The 21,877-nt window shown below is 44.1% G+C and overlaps 2 protein-coding genes across 3 annotated transcripts in view; both read left to right on the forward strand.

The window, feature by feature from the left end:
* Positions 1 to 14,070, forward strand: part of LOC134072502 (potassium voltage-gated channel subfamily KQT member 4) — a 61,649-nt gene extending 47,579 nt beyond the window's left edge. The window contains exons 10-14 of the mRNA XM_062529227.1: positions 2,128 to 2,354; positions 2,708 to 2,807; positions 10,625 to 10,756; positions 11,015 to 11,153; positions 12,766 to 14,070. Of these exons, the coding sequence (XP_062385211.1) occupies positions 2,128 to 2,354; positions 2,708 to 2,807; positions 10,625 to 10,756; positions 11,015 to 11,153; positions 12,766 to 12,969 (802 nt within the window). The 3' untranslated portion in view covers positions 12,970 to 14,070. The remainder of the gene's footprint in view (positions 1 to 2,127; positions 2,355 to 2,707; positions 2,808 to 10,624; positions 10,757 to 11,014; positions 11,154 to 12,765) is intronic.
* A 3,460-nt stretch (positions 14,071 to 17,530) lies between these two features.
* Positions 17,531 to 21,877, forward strand: jtb (jumping translocation breakpoint). Of its 2 annotated transcripts, none has more exons than XM_062529495.1 (6): positions 17,531 to 17,711; positions 18,442 to 18,630; positions 18,707 to 18,750; positions 18,871 to 18,956; positions 19,260 to 19,339; positions 19,586 to 21,877. In XM_062529495.1, the coding sequence occupies exons 2-6, from the start codon at positions 18,542 to 18,544 to the stop codon at positions 19,740 to 19,742; spliced, it is 456 nt and encodes a 151-aa protein (XP_062385479.1). In that variant the 5' UTR covers positions 17,531 to 17,711; positions 18,442 to 18,541; the 3' UTR covers positions 19,743 to 21,877. The 2 variants fall into 2 exon arrangements, with proteins under 2 accessions (XP_062385479.1, XP_062385480.1); XM_062529496.1 differs by having other exon boundaries at positions 19,263 to 19,339.

The raw sequence follows: 21,877 nt of genomic DNA on the forward strand, positions 1-21,877 counted from the left end.
CCTGTTCCCGCGCCTCTGCATTCCCCGTCTCTTCACTCTGTATCTGTTTTAATCTCCTCTTTCTAACAACTGATCAGGACTTGGTTACCATGACTGTCCTTGCTGCGCTGCTAATCAAGGAGTTAAATGGCATCTGTTCTGTGATCAGTTGTTAAGATCAAGAGTGGAACTCAAACTCTTGGGATTGGAGTCTTGAACTCCCATCAGGCCGAACCCACGTTCCCCCAGCCCCCTTTCCTCTCTCTGTCCTCTCCTCTGCTCTCTTCCTCTCTTTCCTCCCCTCTCCTCTCCTCTCCTCTCCTGTCCTCCAATCCCTCGCTCTGTCCCTTCCCTTCACCTGTTCCTCTGCCTTGTGTGTCTCCTCAGTCAGCTCATTTCTAAAAAGCGGGGTCTCTTCCGGATTCACGCTGGCCGCAAGCAGAGGTATCCACGGCGATGCTGCACCCCGAAGGGCACACTCCCCGACCTGCACCCCACCCCCACACCCCCTGCACCCCCACACCCCCACACCACCACCCCTGGTTAATGTAATGTCCAGGAATCTCCCAACCTTATTGGTCCAAAGCAACATAATATTTCCTTATTAGGAAAACTGTATGCTGTGAAAAAAAAACCCAAAGGGCTCACAAATTCTAGACATGTAGAATTTGTGGACATTCCTTGGTTTTAACATTTTAATCTGGAACATTCCCCATTCTCTGCGAATGGAACTCAGTGTTCTGCTCTGGTTCAATAATGTTTAGAAAGCTTTAATGCATGAATGGCCAAATCGAAGCCTAATAATAGAAGCAAAGACATTGTTGGTTGCTGAGAGCATTGCCTGTTCTCAGAGCAGTAACGGGAGCTCTGGCGTTGACTTTGCCTGCGTCTCTGTGTCAAAAATACACCATGAGTTCAGGTTTGGATGGCAAAGCGCTGAAACGTGTGAAGCTCATGGTGTATTTGGACTGAATGTCAGCCTGGACGGGCCCCCGAAAATGGCCTGGAGATTCAGTGGACCCAGGTTCCTTTTATAGGCTTCGCATCTCTCATAGGCTGGTCTACTTATTAAGACTGATGACTGATGCTTAGTAAAACCCACTCCCGCCCTGAAGCATGCTAGGAAGAGTCTCTTTGCCTGTGGCATGGGTGAGTTGCTGTTCGGAGATTGAATGAGTGTATCGATGAGCTCTTGCATTGCATGTTGTTTCTGGACCGTGTCGCATGAGGTCAGTTTCCGTAGAGTATGCGTTTTTGCCCTTTTTAAAAGGGTAAAAGGGAAGAACATTTTTCTATGTTGTTATATTTTTCTCCCCTCCCAAATCACTTCAGTACGTGTTTGTAGTATGCACGGGACGTTCTTGGATTTTCCAGGATTTTCATGGACCTCTGAACAGCCTCCTGAAGAAAGCCTCTCTTTTTTTTTTACAAATATCAACGGCATGCAGAGGATTAATTCCCCCCCCCCCCCACCATCCCCCTCGCCCCTCTCTAGTCCACCTGAATGCTTCCAGCCGAAATGCAAAAGTTGAAATGCTATTTCTGCAAGCGCTTCCCTCTTGCTCTTAAAATATTTATCCAAACCGCTGGCCGAACATGCCGAGCATATCACAGGACACCGTGGGCCATGAAGAATAAGATCCCCCTTGTTTACTCAGCCGTGAACATATCTCCATCCCAAGCTCCAGCACCGAGTGTGTTTTGTCAGTCAGATTTTAGCCATGTTTTTTTTGTGGACCATGAAAAATAATGAATGGTGCAGAACAAGGTCTACTGTAGATGCATGCTTGGAGATAATCTTGAGGAGAATACTTGGACGTGTTTGTGTCTGTCCACCTTCATCAGACTTGTCTTTTTTAACATATTAACCCTTCTTACTGTCAGTCTGTCTGTTTTATGTAACCATTCCTGTTGTGTGTTATGTCAAGCTTGGTTAAGATATTTGTTGGTATGTTGCACACATATAGACAGTGCATTCAGGAGGAGGATCAGTTATAAGTGATATGAGATTGCATGGTTTGATGGAATAGATTATGTGGACATGGATTGGCTTGTGCATTTGCTGAGAGACAGTGACATTAACTTCTCTTGTGTGATTTGCTCCTTGTTGGGACATGCGCTGACACCTGTGTTTTTCCCGGGTGGCAGTAGTAAGATGGGATTCCGCGACCGGATAAGGATGAACAATTCCCGTTCGTCCCAGGCCCTCAGGAGCAAGGCCTCGCCGTTGCCCCCCGGAAATGACCGGCGCTCGCCGAGTCAAGAGAACGTCGCCGAGGCCACGAGTCCGGGAAAGGTGCAGAAGAGCTGGAGCTTCAACGACCGCACGCGCTTCCGCACTTCACTACGGCTGAAGCCAAGACCTCCCGTCGATGGTACGGCAACTGGGCATGGCACTCTTTAAAGGGCACTCACCTTAACACAACACAGACCTATGCAAGAGATACTCGAGTTAGAGACGTTTTGTGTCTTCCTCTCACTCTCTGAGCCGGTGCTGTAAGTGCTGTGGCCATAGACTCTCATTGCTGTTCCATGAATAGCTAATCCAACTAATTTGTCTGACTGTCTATTCAAATTAGGTACTCTCCTTCTCTCAAGGCAATTTTCATATTAATCTCTCCCCTCCCTTTCCCTCTCTCTCTCTCTCTCTCTCTCTCTCTCTCTCTCTCTCTCTCTCTCTCTATCTCTATCTCTTTCTCTCTCTCTCCATCTCTCCATTCTCTCTCAGTGGAGGGAACAGGAGAGGAGAGCACTGAGGATAAGCCCTACTGTGATGTCACCATGGACGAGGTGATCCCTGCTGTGAAGACTCTGATTCGTGCTGTCCGGTGAGTCCTGGAGTCCGGTCCCTCGCGACCACCCCACCACCACCACCACCACCACCCTCCTCCCTCCCCTCACACACTCGCAGGAGCAACACATTCACACCAACCCTGCTCCCATGACCCCTCTCTCAATCATCCACAACTGTTGATGAGAGTGAAATGAGAGAGTCAGTGAGCTGTAACAGAGGTCTCACTATATAGGGTTAATAGAAAGGAGAACGGTCCCATAGTGTTAATTCATTACCAACTTTCACACACATTATAATTGAAGTGTTGCAGCCAAAAACTGAACAAAAAAAATCCTATTTTTTTGTATGATAGTGAAATAACCTACATGTTTTATTATATAATAAGCCCACCTGGTGTTATAATATTGTAAATATTTAATCTGGGATGCTAATAATGTAGATGTGAGTTTTGCTACCACCACAAATTGCAAGGAGACTCCTTGGAGCATTATTGCTATTGAGGTTACATAAACTCTTATTCAAGTAAATGTCTTAAGGTTTGTATGTATATGAATATATGTTCCAGTGGCATAAAATACTGGGTTAGTGATACTGGAGATAGATTTTGCTATTTTATTATTATTATTATTATTATTATTATTATTTGAACTCGTGCATTGTGCACACGGTGTTTGTTTTTAGTTGATGGAGCCAGGGCTGTGCAGGAAAACGGAGTTATAGAAAGAGTTCATTTTTAGTTAGCGCGCAGAACAGTCGGCTAGCGAAGTGTGAGGAGATATTTGCTGAATGCCTCAAATAGGGCAGCCTATTGGCTTACAATTGCTCATATCTTTAACACTCACAACGTAGGGAATGCCCGTTGTTGAGCCACGGAGTGCTTTTGTTTTCACCTTGCTGACTCCAGCACTGGGTGGGTTTGGCAGAGCAGTCATCGGTCAGTCAAGAGAAAAGTGGCTTGTTGTTGGTCTGGTCAAATAAAAACAAAAGTCAAGGAAAATGCACATTCAGCAGTTTGTATTCTATTGAAGTCAAGACTAAACTTCACCAAATCACTGTTCTCTGAGTCAAGCACTTTAGTTGGAAGGTAGTTGAAATGATTCAAGCCAATTACAGTAATACCTGGCATTGTAAAAGTCACAATGCTCAGGTGGTGATCAATGATCAACAAACTTTGTTTTGTTGTTTGCCAAACAATACTGCCAAAAGCCCAAGGGACCTCAGGAGTTATGTTTCTTATAGTTATCCTATGTAATCTCCCTTTGAAAGAATACTGCTGGCCAAGTCAGATGTGGTAGTGCAGCTGTTAGAACTATTAGAAAGCTTCCAAACAGGAAGGTGATTTGTACAGCATTGGTAGTACACATGTTGTGAAAGGAAGGGTCTCTTTGTGTTTGTGTGAACTGGTGGGAGGTGTAGGGGACTGAGTGCATTTCAGTGAGAGGAAAAGAGAGAACTTTCACACACTATTATACACTGTATACAATCATAGGTAACAAACAGGTATAGAACAAACAAAAATAGAGCTAGAACACGCACGCACACACACAAACACACATACACACACACACACACACACACACACACACACACACACACACACACACACACACACACACACACACACACACACACACACACACACACACACACACACACACACACACACACACACAAATACACACCTTCAGATACATGCTTCATACCTTTTCACTGAGGGAGGCAAAAAACAATCACTGAGTGCCAGCAAGCATCTGTGTGAGAGGCAATGGATGCTGACATCTCTGGGGAGCCTGATGGCGTATCGAAGCAGATCGCTGGGCATTTCATCGCTGGAAGAGAGCCATCGTCTCTTACTACCTGTACTTGCTGCGGTGTGGTCACTAAGTGCCTGCTTGTGTGTGTGTGTGTGTGTGTGTGTGTGTGTGTGTGTGTGTGTGTGTGTGTGTGTGTGTGTGTGATTGCGTGCATGAGCTGTATACTCTCTGGTTATGTGTTGTGGTGTGTGTGTGTGTGTGTGTGTGTGTGTGATGGCGTGTGTGTGATTGCGTGCATGAGCTGTATGTGCTCTGGTCATGTGTTGTGTTGTGTGGTTGTTGCATGTTTGTATGTGTACATGCATGGAGGGGCATGTCCCATGTGAAAGTGCAAATATGTCAAGTTGGCAAACACTTGATTTTTACTTGAGCTCCCCATTAGTGCTGAGGCACGCAGGACACTTTCACAAGACCTGGGTCGTTCTTCACATCTATCTGAATTTGCTGATGATGAAATACAGTAGGCCTAACACATCTTTGGAGTTACTGTAGCTTCCCACTGAGACTATTTATTGTCCTCACTGCTGATAAGCAACATTTATTTGAGTTTTCTTTGGACTTCCAAAACTCAATCTCCTGAGTGAGCCCATGAAGACATAGCATGCTAGCATTATAGCATACTGTTCAATGAAACATTAGCAACATACAGTACTGTGCATGCCAATGCACTTGTGTTTACTTTTTGATATTTTATTTTTAACACTGCACTCTTAAAAAAAGACTTGCACAAAGACTTGCGCAACTTGCATAGTTTTTAAAAACATTTTTGTGTCCAGATAGGGACAACACAGTTTGTGTTGTCTCCTTTTTATTTGTTACGCAATATGTGTTGAAAATAACACAGCTTCCGTTGAAAACATAACAACTTCAGTTGTTTTTCAACACATCTCTGTTTCCAGATAGGGACAGCACATTTGTTTTAAGAGTGTGTATTTTCCCAAAATATATGTATTTAGATATACACTCTATATATAATATGGTGACAGAGAAAAAAATCTATGATTAAGTATGTTTAGAGTCCGGATATGACTGACTCTTTCATCATTGCCTGCATCAAGTTCCTGCTGTTCATTGCCAATGCCGTGAAGTTTTTTACTGTTCACGGGCAATGTAACCGCCAGATTTACACTCTGACAGCGCTGACAAAGTACAGTATCAGCGGGTTAAATATATTTCCAACCTGAGTAAGGTAAACGCGAACACCTGGATTACAGAGGTACAAGTCCCCAGGGGGGGAGAGCAGACGTGGTGGCGGAGGAAGTGTCAGCACAAACGCCAAACTCCAAACTCCAAACTCAGTCTTCTATCTGAAATACAGTATCAATATTTTACTAACACAATACCCTCAGTCATTCAGCACAATACATGACATAAAGTCATACCAAGCTTATTTTACCACGTATTTTAGACGAGCACACATTCAATAAACTGCTGTGCAGTGGAGCTCAGTGGTGTGGTTGAGCACTGGGATTCTGAGGGGTGGATCGTGCCTCACCTGGCCCGGCCCTGAACGTCTGGACAGAGGCACGTGCGCGGGGACTGCGGTTCGCGGAGACGGCACAGGTGCGCGGGGACGGCTCATGACAAGAGGCCACAGCGACGACGCCACTGGACTCTCTCCTCGCAGTCCTCCTCTTCCTCCTCCTCCTCCTCCCCGTCGCCAAGATTGATGTCCTATAAATAAAAAAGGCAAATTTTAGCATGCGTCTTAGTGCTGAGTGTTCACTTTGAAAGGAGGCTCGCCGTTTATCAGACCAGCCCATGGCAGAAATGTGTGGAGTTTGCTGTTCGAGCCCAGCAGACATGGGCAGAGGTGTGCAAACTCAAGCACTCCCGCAAAAGACACACCAAGAAAAAAAAAAACCCTACAAAGTGCACCTCCTTTTTTTGCTTTGTTTTTTTTCTCTCTTTTTGACTTCCAAAAAAAAAAAGCTTCTTTTTCTGGCTCCGTTATTGAGGGTGTGATTTATTCATAAGAGGTTGCATTGTTTCCCTTGCCCTTGACTCATTTTCTCGTTTTCCAAAGGGAAAGGCAGAGAGGTTTTTCCAAACGGTATTATTAATTTACGGCCACGCAGACCTCTCGTCAGACCTCGATGTCTGCTCCTCCGTCCATAAACGTTTTCTAGACGGGGGTTTGTTGTTGGACAGCTGTGTTGTGGACCCGGTCTCTGGGTCCAGGCTGTGATCCTGGTGGGCTGTGGAAGTGATTAAAGGTTTTCAGCTACACCCAGGCCAGGAGGAGATGAGTTTAACACTCACATAAACATTCAGAAATGATTGAGAGGGTGTTTATTCAAACACTGACGGATGGCTCTTGCCGAATTTGTCTCCTGATTTTAAATCACTCTGTTAGCCCCTTAAATGAAACCTATGGTCGCCATCCAACTGCAAGGACATGCAAATAAATCCACACCCATCCACGCTGATTTAAGAGAGTGTTCACTCCTGTCCTTAGGTTTGGAGTGGCATCAAAATGATATTCTATATAGGGGGGACTCCTGTGAGACCAGTGTCTAGTTAATAAATGGTTTACACCGGCGTTTCCACATGCTTGATATAAGACATACTTCAAACACGTCATCAATTTTATTTATAGTTCTGGTTTATCAGCATGCCAGTTCAGTAAGTTACCAATAAACTGCAGAGGGAACCGAACCGAAGGGGGGGGGGGGGGGGGGCAGTTTTATGGCAGTGAGCTGTAGGTGACACGAGACAGTGAAGGCAGTGAAGATGGACCACATGGCAGAGGGGATAGATGTTCAACAGAGCTCCACACAGCTTCATATAGCTCCTTGGCATCGGAGCTCATGAGGTCGGACAACGTAAAGGTTAGACCAACTCCCCTCCTAGTAAGGAGACAGGCTCCCACCAGAGCTATTGAAAAGAGTCAGCGCTTTGCTGAGTGCCTCGGGGAGGTTGTAAATAAATGGGATTTCTACTGTACTTCTCATTCCTCCCTCTCTCTTTCTCTCTCTTTTTTGTTCCTTTCGCCTCTCTCTTACCTACACCTGAGACCCACCCCAGGAAAATATGCAGGTAGCTGCAAAATCCCTCAAAAAAACTCACACACACAAAAAAACCCCACATGCTGCGGAAAAGCCAAAACTCGAGAGTCATCAAGAAACTTTGGTGCTCTTCGGGGCCTGATGTGGGTGACTTTGGCAAACAGCTGTGGACATCTCTTCTGTTCCTGTTTTCTATTGTCCATGGCGATGCCGAGAAACTGCGCCACATTCTAGCCACAGCGATGCAGAAATACTATGGCTATGTGGTGTCCCTCAGCACCAGACAACAAGTGAACTGTTGAGAACAGGAAGAACCCTTCTGACTCAATTAATCTTGATCACAGAGTCCATGTTGAACGTCTACTCCTCTGGCCCAGAGGAACCATTCTTGCCAACAAAAAGTTCCTTTGTTTGGGGAACATATTTGTATAGATACTTTGGCCTTTCAAAAACACAGACCGCCTAGCTCGAAAGTACACCGTCCCAGGCAGAATTTGTGCCTTGTGACCAAAGACTGTTTTTTTGTGCAGTATTGATGTCAGCTCATATATCAGTGCCTCAGCAGGCAACTACTTCTCGCCTCCTCCTTAAAGTAGCACCCCCTACTGGAGGGATGTGAGCGAGCGCACAGCATTAAAGGCTACCCTGAAGCATCTCCGTTCTCCTCAGAGGCTGAGGGCACAGGCACTAAAGCCAGCTCATCACCGCAAGGAGCTACGTCTGCTTACCAGAGATAGGCCACTCTCATTTTAGGGGGAGAAAAAAAAGAGAAGACCAAGTGAAAGAAAAGGGGGGGGGGGGAAAGTCCCCCCCTTCCCCTCCCTCTTCTCCATGTCCTCTTTCTCCCTATCCTGCGTGTTGCCTGGCCACTCCTATGGAGTGATCAATCACGGGCGGGGGGGGGGGAACGATGACAGTTTGAGTGCGGCTGTTTTGCGATCCTAACATTTCGCTGTTTCGCGTTTTTCTGCCGAGCCAGCACGTGTGGGCGGTAGTTATGCGCGAGTGATAAGACGGAGGACAGAGGGAGAGAGGGAGAGAGAGAGAGAATGGGAGGGAGAGAGGGAGAGAGAGAGAGAGAATGGAAGGGAGAGAGGAAGAGAGAGAGAGAGAGAAAGGAGGGGAGGCCAGCAGCCCTGACCTGCCTCTAGCTCATCTCCTGCGCTAGGCGACACGGCCACAAAAAACATCTGGCAGAAGCTGTTAGCATGAGCGATCACACGGCGGGGGCCAGCGTCCGCACAAACGCGAGCACCTGAGCTGGGTGTGGACGTCAGGTGCCTGACAGCACACACACATTTAGGACAAAGTAGATCAGTTTCACAATGAGTCAATATTTGGACCCTGTTTACAGAAGCATCCCAGTGCAGCATCGTGTGTGTTGGTGTCATGCCTCGTCAAAGGACTCAGAGAATGAACACAGGTGCACAGTTGATTGTAATGTGTGCATCTACTGGATTAATATTATATTACTGTAAGAATATATATTAGGTGTGTGTGTGTGTGTGTGTGTGTGTGCGTGGATGAGTGTGTGTGTGTGTGTGTGTGTGTGCGTGGATGAGTGTGTGTGTGTGTGTGTGTGTGTGTGTGTGTCTGTGTGTATGAGTGTGCCTTTCACGCCTCCGCACCATGCTCTCAGCACTTCCTTGTGAGGTCGAATAGCTAGTTTGGTGTTTACATTTAGTCATTTAGCTCGGACCTTTATCCAAACCGACTTACAACAATGGAACAATCCGGCTAAGAGGAGAGAACAGCACAGAAGATGAAAAGGTAGATAGAGAGAGACTAAGAGAAGAGAAGAGAAGAGCACAGAGGATGAAAAGGTAGACAGAGAGAGACTAAGAGAAGAGAAGAGCACAGAAGATGAAAAGATAGAGAGAGAGAATAAGAGAAGAGAAGAGCACAGAAGATGAAAAGATAGACAGAGAGAGACTAAGAGAAGAGAAGAGCACAGGAGATGAAATGATAGAGAGAGAGAATAAGAGAAGAGAAGAGCACAGAAGATGAAAAGATAGACAGAGAGAGACTAAGAGAAGAGAAGAGCACAGGAGATGAAATGATAGTAGACAGAGAGAGAGACTAAGAGAAGAGAAGAGCACAGAAGATGAAAAGATAGACAGAGAGAATAAGAGAAGAGAAGAGCACAGAAGATGAAAAGATAGACTGAGAGAGACTAAGAGAAGAGAAGAGCACAGGAGATGAAATGATAGTAGACAGAGAGAGAGACTAAGAGAAGAGAAGAGAAGAGAAGATGAAAAGATAGACAGAGAGAGACTAAGAGCGCAGAGGAGCCACAGGAGGACACACAGATACCTCAGAGTCACTTGAAGCTGTAACCACTGTGGCCTTTAAAAGGCCATGGTGCATTGTGGTGAGGTGTCTCGCACACCATTATATGCCAGCGCCTGTGTGTGTGTGTGTGTGTGTGTGTGTGTGTGTGTGTGTGTGTGTGTGTGTGTGTGTGTGTGTGTGTGTGTGTGTGTGTGCCAGAATAAATGTGAAGCTGAAATAGCTGACTGTAAGGCGACCCACACACACACACACACACACACACACACACACACACACACACACACACACACTCACACACACTCAGCCCTCCACCCCCACTTTGCCACGCTGGCTGTTTATGGGTGTGTGTATTGTGCGAGTGATAAGGTCTCCCTCAGTAATTAATCTCGTTAGGCGTGTTTATCAGCCGGCTCGTTTCACGGCACTTTGCCTTTGTTTGCCTCGCGCCCCACTTTATCACTCCAGAGGGGAGCGGAGGCACCTTTTAACAGAGGCTGCTCTAAGATGTGTATGTGTGTGCGTGTGCGTGTGCGTGTGCGTGTGCGTGTGCGTGTGCGTGTGTGAGTGCGTGCGTGCGTGTGTGTGTGTGTGCGTGCGTGCGTGCGTGCGTGTGTGTGTGTGTATGTGTGTATTTGTGCTCGTCTGCATTTTTGTTTATTCTTCTATATGTCTGTGTATGAGTATAAATGTTAAACGTGTGTGTGTGTGTGTGTGTGTGTATATGGTGTCGTTTACAGGATCCTGAAATTCCTGGTGGCCAAGAGGAAGTTTAAGGAGACTCTGCGGCCGTATGATGTGAAGGATGTGATTGAGCAGTACTCAGCCGGACACCTAGACATGCTGGGCAGAATCAAGAGCTTACAGTGCAGGTACGCACACACACACACACACACACACACACACACACGTAGCAACACTCATACATGTTTGTACTGGATTTACTCATATGCAGTAGGGAAGTGTTTTTCTTGCTAATAATAGTAGGTTTTTGTATTAGATGATTTTATAAGTTTCACATGAGGGGATAGATTGCTTTGCTGTTTGAAAATGACTGAAGTTGTCTACTTAAAAATAAAGTTTTTCCAGAAGGCTCATCCCGTGTTTGATTTCATGTGTGTCTTGAAAAGGGTGGATCAGATCATTGGCCGTGGGGGTGTCCAGACAGATAAGAAGGTCCGCATTGAGAAGGGGGAGAAGACGCCACCAGAACTGGATCAAATGGACGAGCTGAGCATGATGGGACGTGTTGTTAAAGTGGAGAAACAGGTAAAGGAACTTGCACCAGACACCAGTCACATACAGTATGCTCTGCGCTGCTCTGAATAATTATGAGTGTGGGTGTTCTAGGTATGTACTGTATGGGTGAATGTGTGTGAGTATGAATGATTGGGGGGGAATAATTGTGAGTGACAGAATGTGAATACCTAGCATGAGTAAGTAGGACCTATTGAATTGATACTTATACGTCTGTACTGGATAAGCAATTTCTGTTACGCGTATAGAATCGAATAAATATGATTATATATAAAAAAAGACATGCTCTGCTACTGATCCCACCCATCTGTTTCACACTTACAGCATTACATTAACAGGTAATGTCATCTAGACAAGGGAGTGTTATTACTTTCAGATTAGGACTTTTGGTCTGTTTAAAGATCATATATTTGTACATTTTTGACATGATTAGGATGAAATGCAAGTGACGAGTTCAGTGTTCTGTATACTAGTATACTAGCTCTGAATGGCCCGTCTAATTCCCGAGAGTTTCTCCATGTCGACATGTTTGTGTCTGTCAACCAGTCGACACTCGGGCTAACCGGAATGTACCTGTTTCATCATTCTGATGCTCAGTGCTCATAATGGACCGGAACTAAGGAGAGGATGCGTCCACAAGACTGATTTTAAATGTGTTTGCTGGGCGAGTGCCCAATGTCGGCTGCTGTCCTGAGAGATGGCTGCGATGATGCCAGCCGAGGGTCATGTTTCAGAAAGCTCATTGTCTTTTTGGCGTAGAGGATTTGTCTTACCATAGCGCTTCATCGCCTCTGTAATCAAAGCCTTTGTCAGTTACATAAGAGGCCAAAAGGACAGCTTTGAGACATCTTTGTTGTGCAGTCAGCACCTCTGGCCGTTTCATACCCGTATATGTTTAAATTTAGCTGAATAGTCAGTAAGTAGACCTTTTCAATAATTATTATTGTTATACAATTTTCTGCTTTGAACTACTGCCCATTGTTTATCTCAGACATTAACTGTGCATGTTCTCTGTGCAAAAAAACAAGATCATTTTTATCGACCGTTTTGAATTACCATCATGAACCAGTGACATGTATTTTTGCTAACACTGATTCCCATCAGATGCCACATTGTTTGTGTGTTGTGGGCCAGGCCACAGGAGAGAGAGAAACAGAGAAAGAGAAGGGGAGAGAGAGAGAGATCAAGAGAGAGAGAGAGAAAGAGAGAAAAAGAGAGAAAGAGAGAGAGAGAGAGAATGAGAGGGAGAGCTGTGGTTTGGGGGTGTTCCAGGTATCCACACTCTAATTACCCCTTAGTCAGCTGAGCAGCAATGACAAGCAAAAGGATGCAGCTCTACTTTTGTGCTCCTCTGAATGCTGTGTTCTGTTTCATTGAGCGCCTTTTGAAATTCAGCTATTGTTGACGTGGCTGTAGTCTGATGCCAAAACATGCTGAAATTGGTATTTGCAGTCGGACGAATTATAGTACTGTCTTTATCATTTTATGTGCCGAATCAGATAATTCAACATAGTATTATCTTACATAATATTGTTTAACAATACAACAGCTCTATTGTGATGATTGATGTATGCTAGTATGGCACCAGTGTATCAGTATGTGTTCTGTGGGTGTTGCTTCTCAGGTTCAGTCCATTGAGAACAAGCTGGACCTGCTGCTGAACTTCTACTCCCAGTGCCTGAAGAAGGGCTCGTCCCACTTCACCCTGTCTTCCCTGCTGGAGCCGGACCTCACCTCGGACTATCACAGCCCCACGGACCAGCGCGAGCTCTTCCCCTCCGCCAACACACTCAACATCGTCCACTCCGACAGTGGGAACATGGACTAGGTAGTAGTGGAGCAGAGAGCCGTGGAGAATCACTGACCCGCACCACTGCAAGAAGAAGACGGATTCCCACACAGACTGCAAGCTTCAAAAGGAAAACATGGAACCAAGCAAAACGAGAATGCTCACCTCTGCACCATATCTACACACTCTGTCTGAGTCAACGGCAGCCTTCAGAAGGATCCCCTGTCTACCTCCAGATCTGAAGCCTTCCAGCTCTGTCTGTCTTCTTCCAGCTCTATCTATCTATTTCCACCTCTCTCTACTCCCAGCTCTATCAATCCACTTCCACGGTTACTACTTCATCCCATCCTCTGTGTGTCTACTCTTTAGACTTTCCTCTACTCATTTTTCCGTTTCCTTATATAAAAAAATTGCCAATTCCCCTTTAAATCATAACTCATTCTCTCTCTCTTTCTCTCTTAAAGCTCTGTCTCTTCCTTTCTCTCTGTCATAGTCCTCTCTTCAGTGGCCCTCCACTGTGGACGAGAGCTGAACCCTTTAATGAACATTTCAGACTGTCTCCACTAGAGGGCAGTGGCAGAGCAGTGGCATGCCAAAAGAAAACTGCTCTCCGAAAGGCTAAACAAGGACCTGCGTACTCTACTTCCCTCTCTCTCTGGAGAGAAAGGGGAGTGGATCAACATAACTCAACTACTGAGACACTCAGTCACTCACTCACCCACCACCACCTCCCCCTTCCCTCACTGGTCTATTTTTAAACTACAAGCAACTGTGGGTATATCGACTTCTTTTGACATCCTTTTTTTATATAAATAAGATTATACTTTATACAAGATTTGAAGATTATATCATTTCTTGCTGATGTTGATTTTGAATCAGTAGACCTCGAGATCAATCAAGGGATTGTTTTTTGTGTGTGCTTGATTTGTTTGTTTGTTTGTTTGTTTTTGTTTTGTTTTGTTTATTTTCCTTAGGAAGAGGTCTGAAAACATTTGTTTGTTTTTTTTGGGACAAGGCCTACTTTCTGTGTGGCATCTGTTTGTTCCGTTTTTTTGGGGGGTTGGGGGTTTGTTTTCACCCGGAGCTGATGCGAGTTGTTTTAGACTTTGCATGGGTGGAAGTCTGAGCCTCAGCTGAATGTAGCCCTCCCTCCTGCCCCCCCCCCCCCCCCCCCCCCCCCCCCCCCCCTCCTCTCTCATCTCTCTACTGCTGATGGTGTCTCTGTACTGGGCATTACTGTGGACTGGAAAAGACATGATGATAATGATCATAATGATAATAATGATGATGATAATAATAATAATAATAATAATAATAATGTTAATAATGATAATAATAAAGGACCTTGCTGCCTGGTGTCACAAGCACATACACTGGGAGCGCTGAGAGACATATGGATAGTCATTCCACCAACGCGTCATCTCTCCCTGCACCCTCTCGACCTTCTGCATGGTTCTACTGTATATCCATACGCCCTGAAAGAAAGAAAGAATGAACGAAAGAAAGAAAGAAAGTAAGTAAGTAAAAAAGAAAGAAAGAAAGAAAGAAAGAAAGATCAAGTGAAGTGGGTTTTAGTCAGGACACTCAGGTTTATTTATAGCCAGATGTGGTATCACACGTTTTATATGTGTGTGTGTGTGTGTGTGTGGATGTATCTGTGAGTGTGAGAGTTTGGCTCTGTGATGGTGTGACCTTGAAGACCGGACAGCCAAGGCATCACTGATTTGGGTTTATTTCCCAACCAACCTAGACCAGTCAATTCTCAAGAAAGCCCACTTTGCAAAAAAAGATAAGTCAGTATTCCTATATCCCCCATTTCTATAATGGAGTTGAATTGCATGTTTCTTACAGGGAGAATCAAGGATCCATTGTCGTGTGTGGCCACATACAGCCTAGTAAAGTTAGAAGTATGAATAGAAGCCTCTTAGGCACCCGTACTGGACCTCACCCTATACCGCCTTGCCGCCTCCCCGTTCAACTCTGCATGTTTATCAAGCCAGACCGAAAGGGCCAATCAGTACATAACCATGGACACTGAACAAGGGGTGTACTGTACACTGGGGTGACTGAGAATGAGATGGTTTTGGTGCAACATGTTCCTAGATAGTCACTGAGACAGTCACTTGATCCTACACATTCTTTATTACACTATTTATTCCCCTTCCCTTGGTTTAATTGTATTCTTCACCACCTTTCTGAAGTCCTTTACGTTGTGACATGTTTGTTTGTCCTTCTCAGAAGGATATTTTCCTCAAGGGCAACTACATATTTGGCCACCCATTAAAAACTGACTTGAATAACAGGAAATGAAGGATGTGTCAGGGTTGCATTGGTGTTCAGTGCATGAGCGCTTCTTATAATGTCTAAGAAAGAATGCATCTGTGGAAAAGTATCTGACCGTAGACCCATCACTCGGCTCAGACAGGCAAACTGGTGAAGTCTTCTAAGTCCTCCAAGTTCACTTTGCTTAACTAATTTGCAAAATGATCCTAAATTAATGTATTTTTTCAGTTGGATGAGGCGGTGTGGACCTCCCAAGGCACAGCCGAGATCCTGTAGCCAAGCATCCTGTTGAGTTTTGAAGAAGAAACCTTAAAGAGGCCTTTCTTTTCTCAGAGGTCACATCCTGGTCTATCAAAGTATCTTATTCATTGTCATGACTGCTTTTATTTAACCTGTTCATTATCCCAATTGTGGACTCAACGATGTGTATATTATAAAACCATCACATTATATATCCTGTTGTTTCAATTCCCCCTGGTATTCAACCACTTGTTTGTAGTCTGACAGAAGCATGAAAACATGTGTGCTATGCAATCATTTTACACATATGCTCTGCTTTCACATCATCCTGCTTGTATTCCAGGGGGGGGGGGGGGGTTCCAAGTACGTGGTACTTGGAAAGGTTTAGTGATAAACCTGGGTAAATTAAGTCAGAGTAAGTAAACCTCCTACAGCAAGATTTTGTTAGAATGAAGCCATACAGCTCTTCTATTAGGTTTACCCCTTACTCATCAGACTTAACTTTCCCAGAATAGTCACTAAACCACGTTCTTGGAATATCCCCCAGAACAGTTCCTCAAGATTTGCCAACATTCCCTAGCCTAGTTTGATCGGCCTCTCTACCATATTGATCCAGTCATGACAATGAAAGATGAATGAATTTTTTATTTATTTTTTTCAAAGTGCTCACATATTTCCTCCCAACACAGTTTCACCAGATTCATTAAGAAGATTTTGGTGTGTGAGAAGTTTTCTCAAGTGGTTTCCATAACAGCACTAGTTTCTGGAAAAGGACTGTAGTTAATGCAGAAATCCTCTCCACAGACCATATCAACCTGTTTTATTGTAGTCCAGGCTATATGCCTACATCCTTTAAGCGTGGGTCCATGGTTGTGTAAATTGTTTTTTTCATTGACACATGTTGAACCGGTACTTTTGGCAAGCAAGCTTGCCTCAGATTCTCACTGGAGAGTCTATCATGACCTCCATCAACTGGGTGCTTCCAAGGGTCGCATACTGAATGAATCTGTGCCTTTCGGATATATCTACTCCTTTTGATTACTTATCGTAGCACAATTATGGTAAAGCTGAAGCATGTAGGACAAGAGTCACAGCGATTCCTATGAGACTAAAAAAAAAAAAAAAAAGCATTCATCGTAAAGCACAACAGTGCTTTTCAGACAGTGATGGCCGCACTAGCCACACTGCTATTTTTACTCTTCACTTTGACCTCCTTCCCAGTCAAAATTGCCCTTTAAAATGCTTCAAATATAGAACCTCCCCATACGTCTGTCCTGCTGCCATGCATACTAGAGTAGATCTATATTAATGTACTGGGGAGGACATGAGGGCATGGCTGTAGCAGCATTGGGTACCATGTCTAGGCATGTGATGGGCCATGTTGAGCATGCTGCATAATTGCCTTGTTTTGCGCACAACTTCTTTTTTCTATGAGACAAACAAGCCAAACGTTGGGCATATTAGAGTAGAGACAACCCACATTGGACGAGACACTGTTTTTGATACTTGAATGCAGTGTGCATGGTCCTTTGCATGCCAACCCACCCTCCCCCATCCCTTTTAAAAATCCATCCTCTGTTTTCATGGACATTACTCTCACCTGGTCCTCTGATGACATTCCAACCTAATTCCCTTTCTCTGAAGTACTTATGCAGTGTATGGACATTGTACAATTGTAAAGCAATAAAATGCACACTAAATGAAGAAGTCTTCCATGATGCTCTTTCATAGATTGTTCAAATGCTGACCTTAGCTTTTCAGAGTTTTTTTTATTATTCTGATGAGGATGTTCAGCTCAAAACTAACTGTTTCCTTCTACATTGAGAGCAAAAGCCACTCACATTACTAACTTATTTTATTTGTTTCAATAAAGTTTTTTCTCAAATGGATGTTGCTGCTGCATGACTAGTTCTTCATTAAACAGACACAGGTCCTTAAATATAGCAATGTCAAACAAGACATTTTTAGTTATGGCAAATCGTTATAGGTAATAACATATGGAGACCTCAAGGGGGCACTATCTTATTTTAGGTGTTTTCCGGTGCTTTCCTATACACGTCTTGGCCGATGACGCGTCAAGGCAAAATTCAAAATGGCAACTACCCTTATGTGTTGTTGCGATACTGTTAAATAAATGCAGTAAATTATCCGTTGTGAGACAGGTACCGCGGCTTTGGACTTATTGTGGATGTGTGGACAATCGATTTCAAGAGCTGTTTCGCTGAAAATTGATGTGTCATTGACCATAACGGACACTGGTGAGTTGGTTTGCTGGGCATCGGCGATCTGACGAAGTGAACTTTATCTCTCCTATCTAGTTAGCTAGCATAATTAGCTAATGCCGTATCACTAACGTCACATCGTTGTTATAAACTAGCAGACTGGTATGCTGTTATATAGTTGTTAGAACATACATTGTACCGTGTAACAAATAATCTACGGTAATTGTTGGTGATGTAGACGGCCCGTGTCGTCGATAGTTATTATTCTCCAGCTAACGTTAACGTTTGAAAGTCACAAAGCATCCGCGGCTTTGGCCGTTTTGATCATAGCTGATCAATAGCTAGACCGTAACAGACACGGTTTACCTGTTGGCGGCTGTTCTCTAGTTGGACAATGGCCTGTATTGTATGGCTTTGCTGGCGCGTCGGCAACAAGCATGGCAGGCTATCTATTTCATCTGCTAACTGTTTGGTAACATTAGAGTGAACTCTGGTTAACTTCACTGGTGACTCACCCACAATAATGACGTTAGCCCTGACATAAAATGGGAATGTCAGATGAGATTAGATCAGGGAATCCGTGTCGACAATCTGGAGGTTTAATCTAAATGAGTTTACCGTGGGTCGCCGTTGAGTCTTGTCAATAGCCTATTTTTTCGGCATTGGGTTTCAATATGGCAACGTGAGCGTTTACCCACGAGTGAGCTCCTGTGTTTACAATGCGTCGGGCGGGATTGATGGCCATGTTTATTTCTGTTACCTGCAGGTGAAATTGCGTATCTCTTTCAACAAAACATCTCAGAGTCGTAGTAATGTCGGAGTAAAGCCCAGACGTGGCGCCTCTGGCAAGGAATTGTTGCGGGATCATGGAGAGTGACTGTCGGATCCCAACGACGTGTTGTAGGCCCAGGATTCTGGTCCTCCACGCACTTTTCTGGGGGCTTGTGTCTCTCAGGTAAGAAACCTCATGATGAATAGTTTATGTCAAGAGCTTAATGGACAGAACCTCTCTAATTCAAGTTTCCCTACAGGGTGTTTGGGGCTTCCATTCTCTCAAAAGAAGAAAAACCACCAGGTGAGGATTTTGGAACATTAATTGTCTTACTGGAAAGTCTTGATACTGTGTTACTGGAATGCCTTGCCCATTATCCAAAAGTAGCATCCAGTCATGTAGTGACTGTTTTTTTCTTTGCAGTGACCAGGCCCATCACCACTCCTTGTTGGCAGATAGAAGAATTTGTGGTAGCCACAGAGTGCTCCCAATGCAATGCATTTCAGACGGTGTGTGAGAAAGCCGAACGTTTATAAACCTTTTTACCTTCACCCTTTATGTTGCTCACCTCTCTTACAATATTAAGATAATCATACCCAAACAATGCTGCGTGGTATTATCATACCCCAAGTCAATTTGTTTTCGTGGCACACTGTGCCACTGAAATGTAGCTGCTAGTTCAAAGGTCAGTTTACAACTTTAAAGTGACGTTATGTCAGTGTGTACACAGACTCACATGTCACACATCCTGCTGAGAGCTATTAGGTTGTTAGCTACTTGTGTAATCTGTGTCTTATCTCTTCCCCCCTCAGAAGACATTGCCTGAGTGCAGTCTAACAGGATACGTGGAGCGGATCAATTGTACCAAAACCAGCAAAGAAGTCCATAAGAGGTGAGTGTACACAAAAACACAAGGACAGTGTTTTACAATTCATGGGTTTCATCAGGTCCCTTTACACAGGTGTATAACATCAGTTACCTTGATTATGAATGCAGACTGCATGGTGCTTGATTAATACACCTGTGAGAAGGGACCTGATGAAACCCATGAATTGATATACTATTAAGCACCCAGCCTGTATACCGACCTCTATTGAATTAAAGAAAATAAATCTCATCTGGTCTCCTCCTTTTTCAGCTGTCGTTCCACTCTCTTGGAGGAGCATCTCTTCTGGAAGTTTGAAGGAGCCATGTTGGGCCTCACTGTTCTCTTTGCTCTTGTGGTGGTTGCCAGGCAACGGTCTTTGGACCGCTTGGCATCAGAGAAGGTCCGCCGGCAGATAGAGTCCATCTAGCGCCTGGACAGGAGCCGCGAGGTCACATCCTCCTGCCTTGGTCCAACAGGGGAGCCCATTTTCCAGAGCCATACTATGCTGAATAATTCAATGAGATTGAGACACAAGAGGCCAAACTCGCCTCCCCAAACAAGAAGCTGGCTTGTCTGACCTGAGCTGACTCCGCTGTTTTGGCCACAGGCTCATATTGAGCATGATTTTGACTTGAATGATCTTTGATTGCGTCAAAACTGAACTCAGGTCAGACCAGACAAACAAACAAACAAACTCTCCAAATGGTCAGCAGCTTGTTATTCACCGTCCAGCTTCTGGACATACTGTATCAAGACATATCAAAACAAACAGCAAACCCCTTTGATGTTTTATGCAATCTATGCTCAACCAGTGGTTTGACCTCATTATTTAGAGATGTTATTGGTACAGCGAGCTTGAGAAAACCATGGGAAGGAGTTGACATTGAGGACACTGAAGTTAATTAAGGGGACTTCTTTTATTTACTTGTGAATGTGAGCCACTAAGATCATTGCAAAGAAATGGACCTCTAACTACAAGCAACCAAATTCCATGGACTTTTCAAAGCACAGTAGGCATATTGGAAGTGCTCAGAGCAGAGACAGTATTTTGAATTATGTGAACTGCCAGGGGTCTTAAGGAGAATTTAGAATTTTAAAATACTAGTAGGTTAAAACATTATAAAGTGTAATAAGTACGTTTAAGAGTCCTGCAAGACATTTCCGGTGAAAAGTGTTGCTCACCTCTCCAGATTAGCCTTATTTTACCTCTGGTATCTTGTGTGTGTGATTTTCTTAGTCTTGCGCTTGTAGTGTGATTCATCTTAAGTAGCATACACGTAGCCTTGAGGCATGGTAGCATCAGCTCCATCCTGGCATCACAAGTTTGTGGACGTGTGGATGATGTCGCTAATATTTATGCTATTTACGGTGAATCTCTGTGCTGTTCTTGAATACCTTCACCAGAGTTTTTGAACTTGGTGCGGCAACCACAATCCTAATTGAAAAGTAATTTGGAAAGATAGACAGTATTATCGTTCTCATTTGATAATTGTTTAAATATTCATGAATTGGATAATTTCTGCATGCAGTTGACTCTGTGATAAAAGTAGTGTTTTTCCCATAATACTTAAAAAAAGGTATTTTAAGCATTCTGAATATCATGGGGGCATTTTATTTTATTTTTTATTTTCTTCTACAAGCCTTAGGGTAGACTGTTTTAATTAATCTCTATAAATTAATCGACTTAAGCGTTGTCATCTTCTTGTCTGTAGCAGAGATGACTTTGCCCGAGGGTGAATAACATCCCGTAAATGATGTTAGGAGGGGGAAAAAGGTCTCCCAGGCGCTATGACTCAGATCATCAAACATGACGACAAACCCAACATCCAGGTGTAATCACTCTAAAATAAGATTTCACATTTCTGCAGACATGAGATGACGCTTCCTGTCTTCTAATTGTTTTTTTTTTTATCCTGGTATTTGTCAGGCACATGGGTTTTTCCAGAGCAATTTTTTTTTTTTTTTTTTTTTTTTTTTAATGGGTTGTTTTTCATTTCAAATTTCCTGTCACTTTAGTTATTTAGTCAATGCAGTTCAAGCTTAGAGGTCCAACTACACCAATTCCTAATTTGCTAGTAATGGTTGTGAGGGGTGATGTCTCAGTTCGTTCTAAATTGATTAACCTTGAATTGTTTTTGATCTGTAGACTGTGGAGAGCATGCATGCAGGAAGGCTGAGCATGCATACATGTGTGAGCAAGAGAGGAGTGTGTGTGTGTGTGAGCGCAAGCGGGTGGGGTGGCAAGGGGGTGCATCACTTTCATTCCACTTAAAACTGTTTTATCCACAACTGAGTAGAAGAAGGGAACTAGATGACGTGTGTGTGTGGCTGGGTGTGTGTGTGTGGCTGGGTGTGTAGTTGTGTGTGTGTGTGTGTGTGTGTGTTTGTGTATAAGTTAGGGGGTGGGTGACGTGATATACTCCAAAACTGTATTTGACTAACGATTTTACTGATGAATCCCCCACTTAACTGTAAATACTGTATTTTTATGAGATGTAACATATGTTTCCTATTGTCGGCAGCAGACTGGCTCTATGCTGTAATAAAAGAAATGGGAAAACT

This window comes from Sardina pilchardus, chromosome 24, assembly GCF_963854185.1.
Source record: "Sardina pilchardus chromosome 24, fSarPil1.1, whole genome shotgun sequence".
Classification (NCBI taxonomy): domain Eukaryota; kingdom Metazoa; phylum Chordata; class Actinopteri; order Clupeiformes; family Clupeidae; genus Sardina; species Sardina pilchardus.

Excerpts from the sequence above, each read along its gene's own strand:
- jtb (XM_062529495.1), top strand. The coding sequence starts at position 18,542 with ATGGAGAGTGACTGTCGGATCCCAACGACGTGTTGTAGGCCCAGGATT. Across the intron at positions 18,631-18,706 it reads TGGGGGCTTGTGTCTCTCAG|GGTGTTTGGGGCTTCCATTC; the intron begins GTAAGAAACCTC and ends GTTTCCCTACAG. Across the intron at positions 18,957-19,259 it reads AATGCAATGCATTTCAGACG|AAGACATTGCCTGAGTGCAG; the intron begins GTGTGTGAGAAA and ends TTCCCCCCTCAG.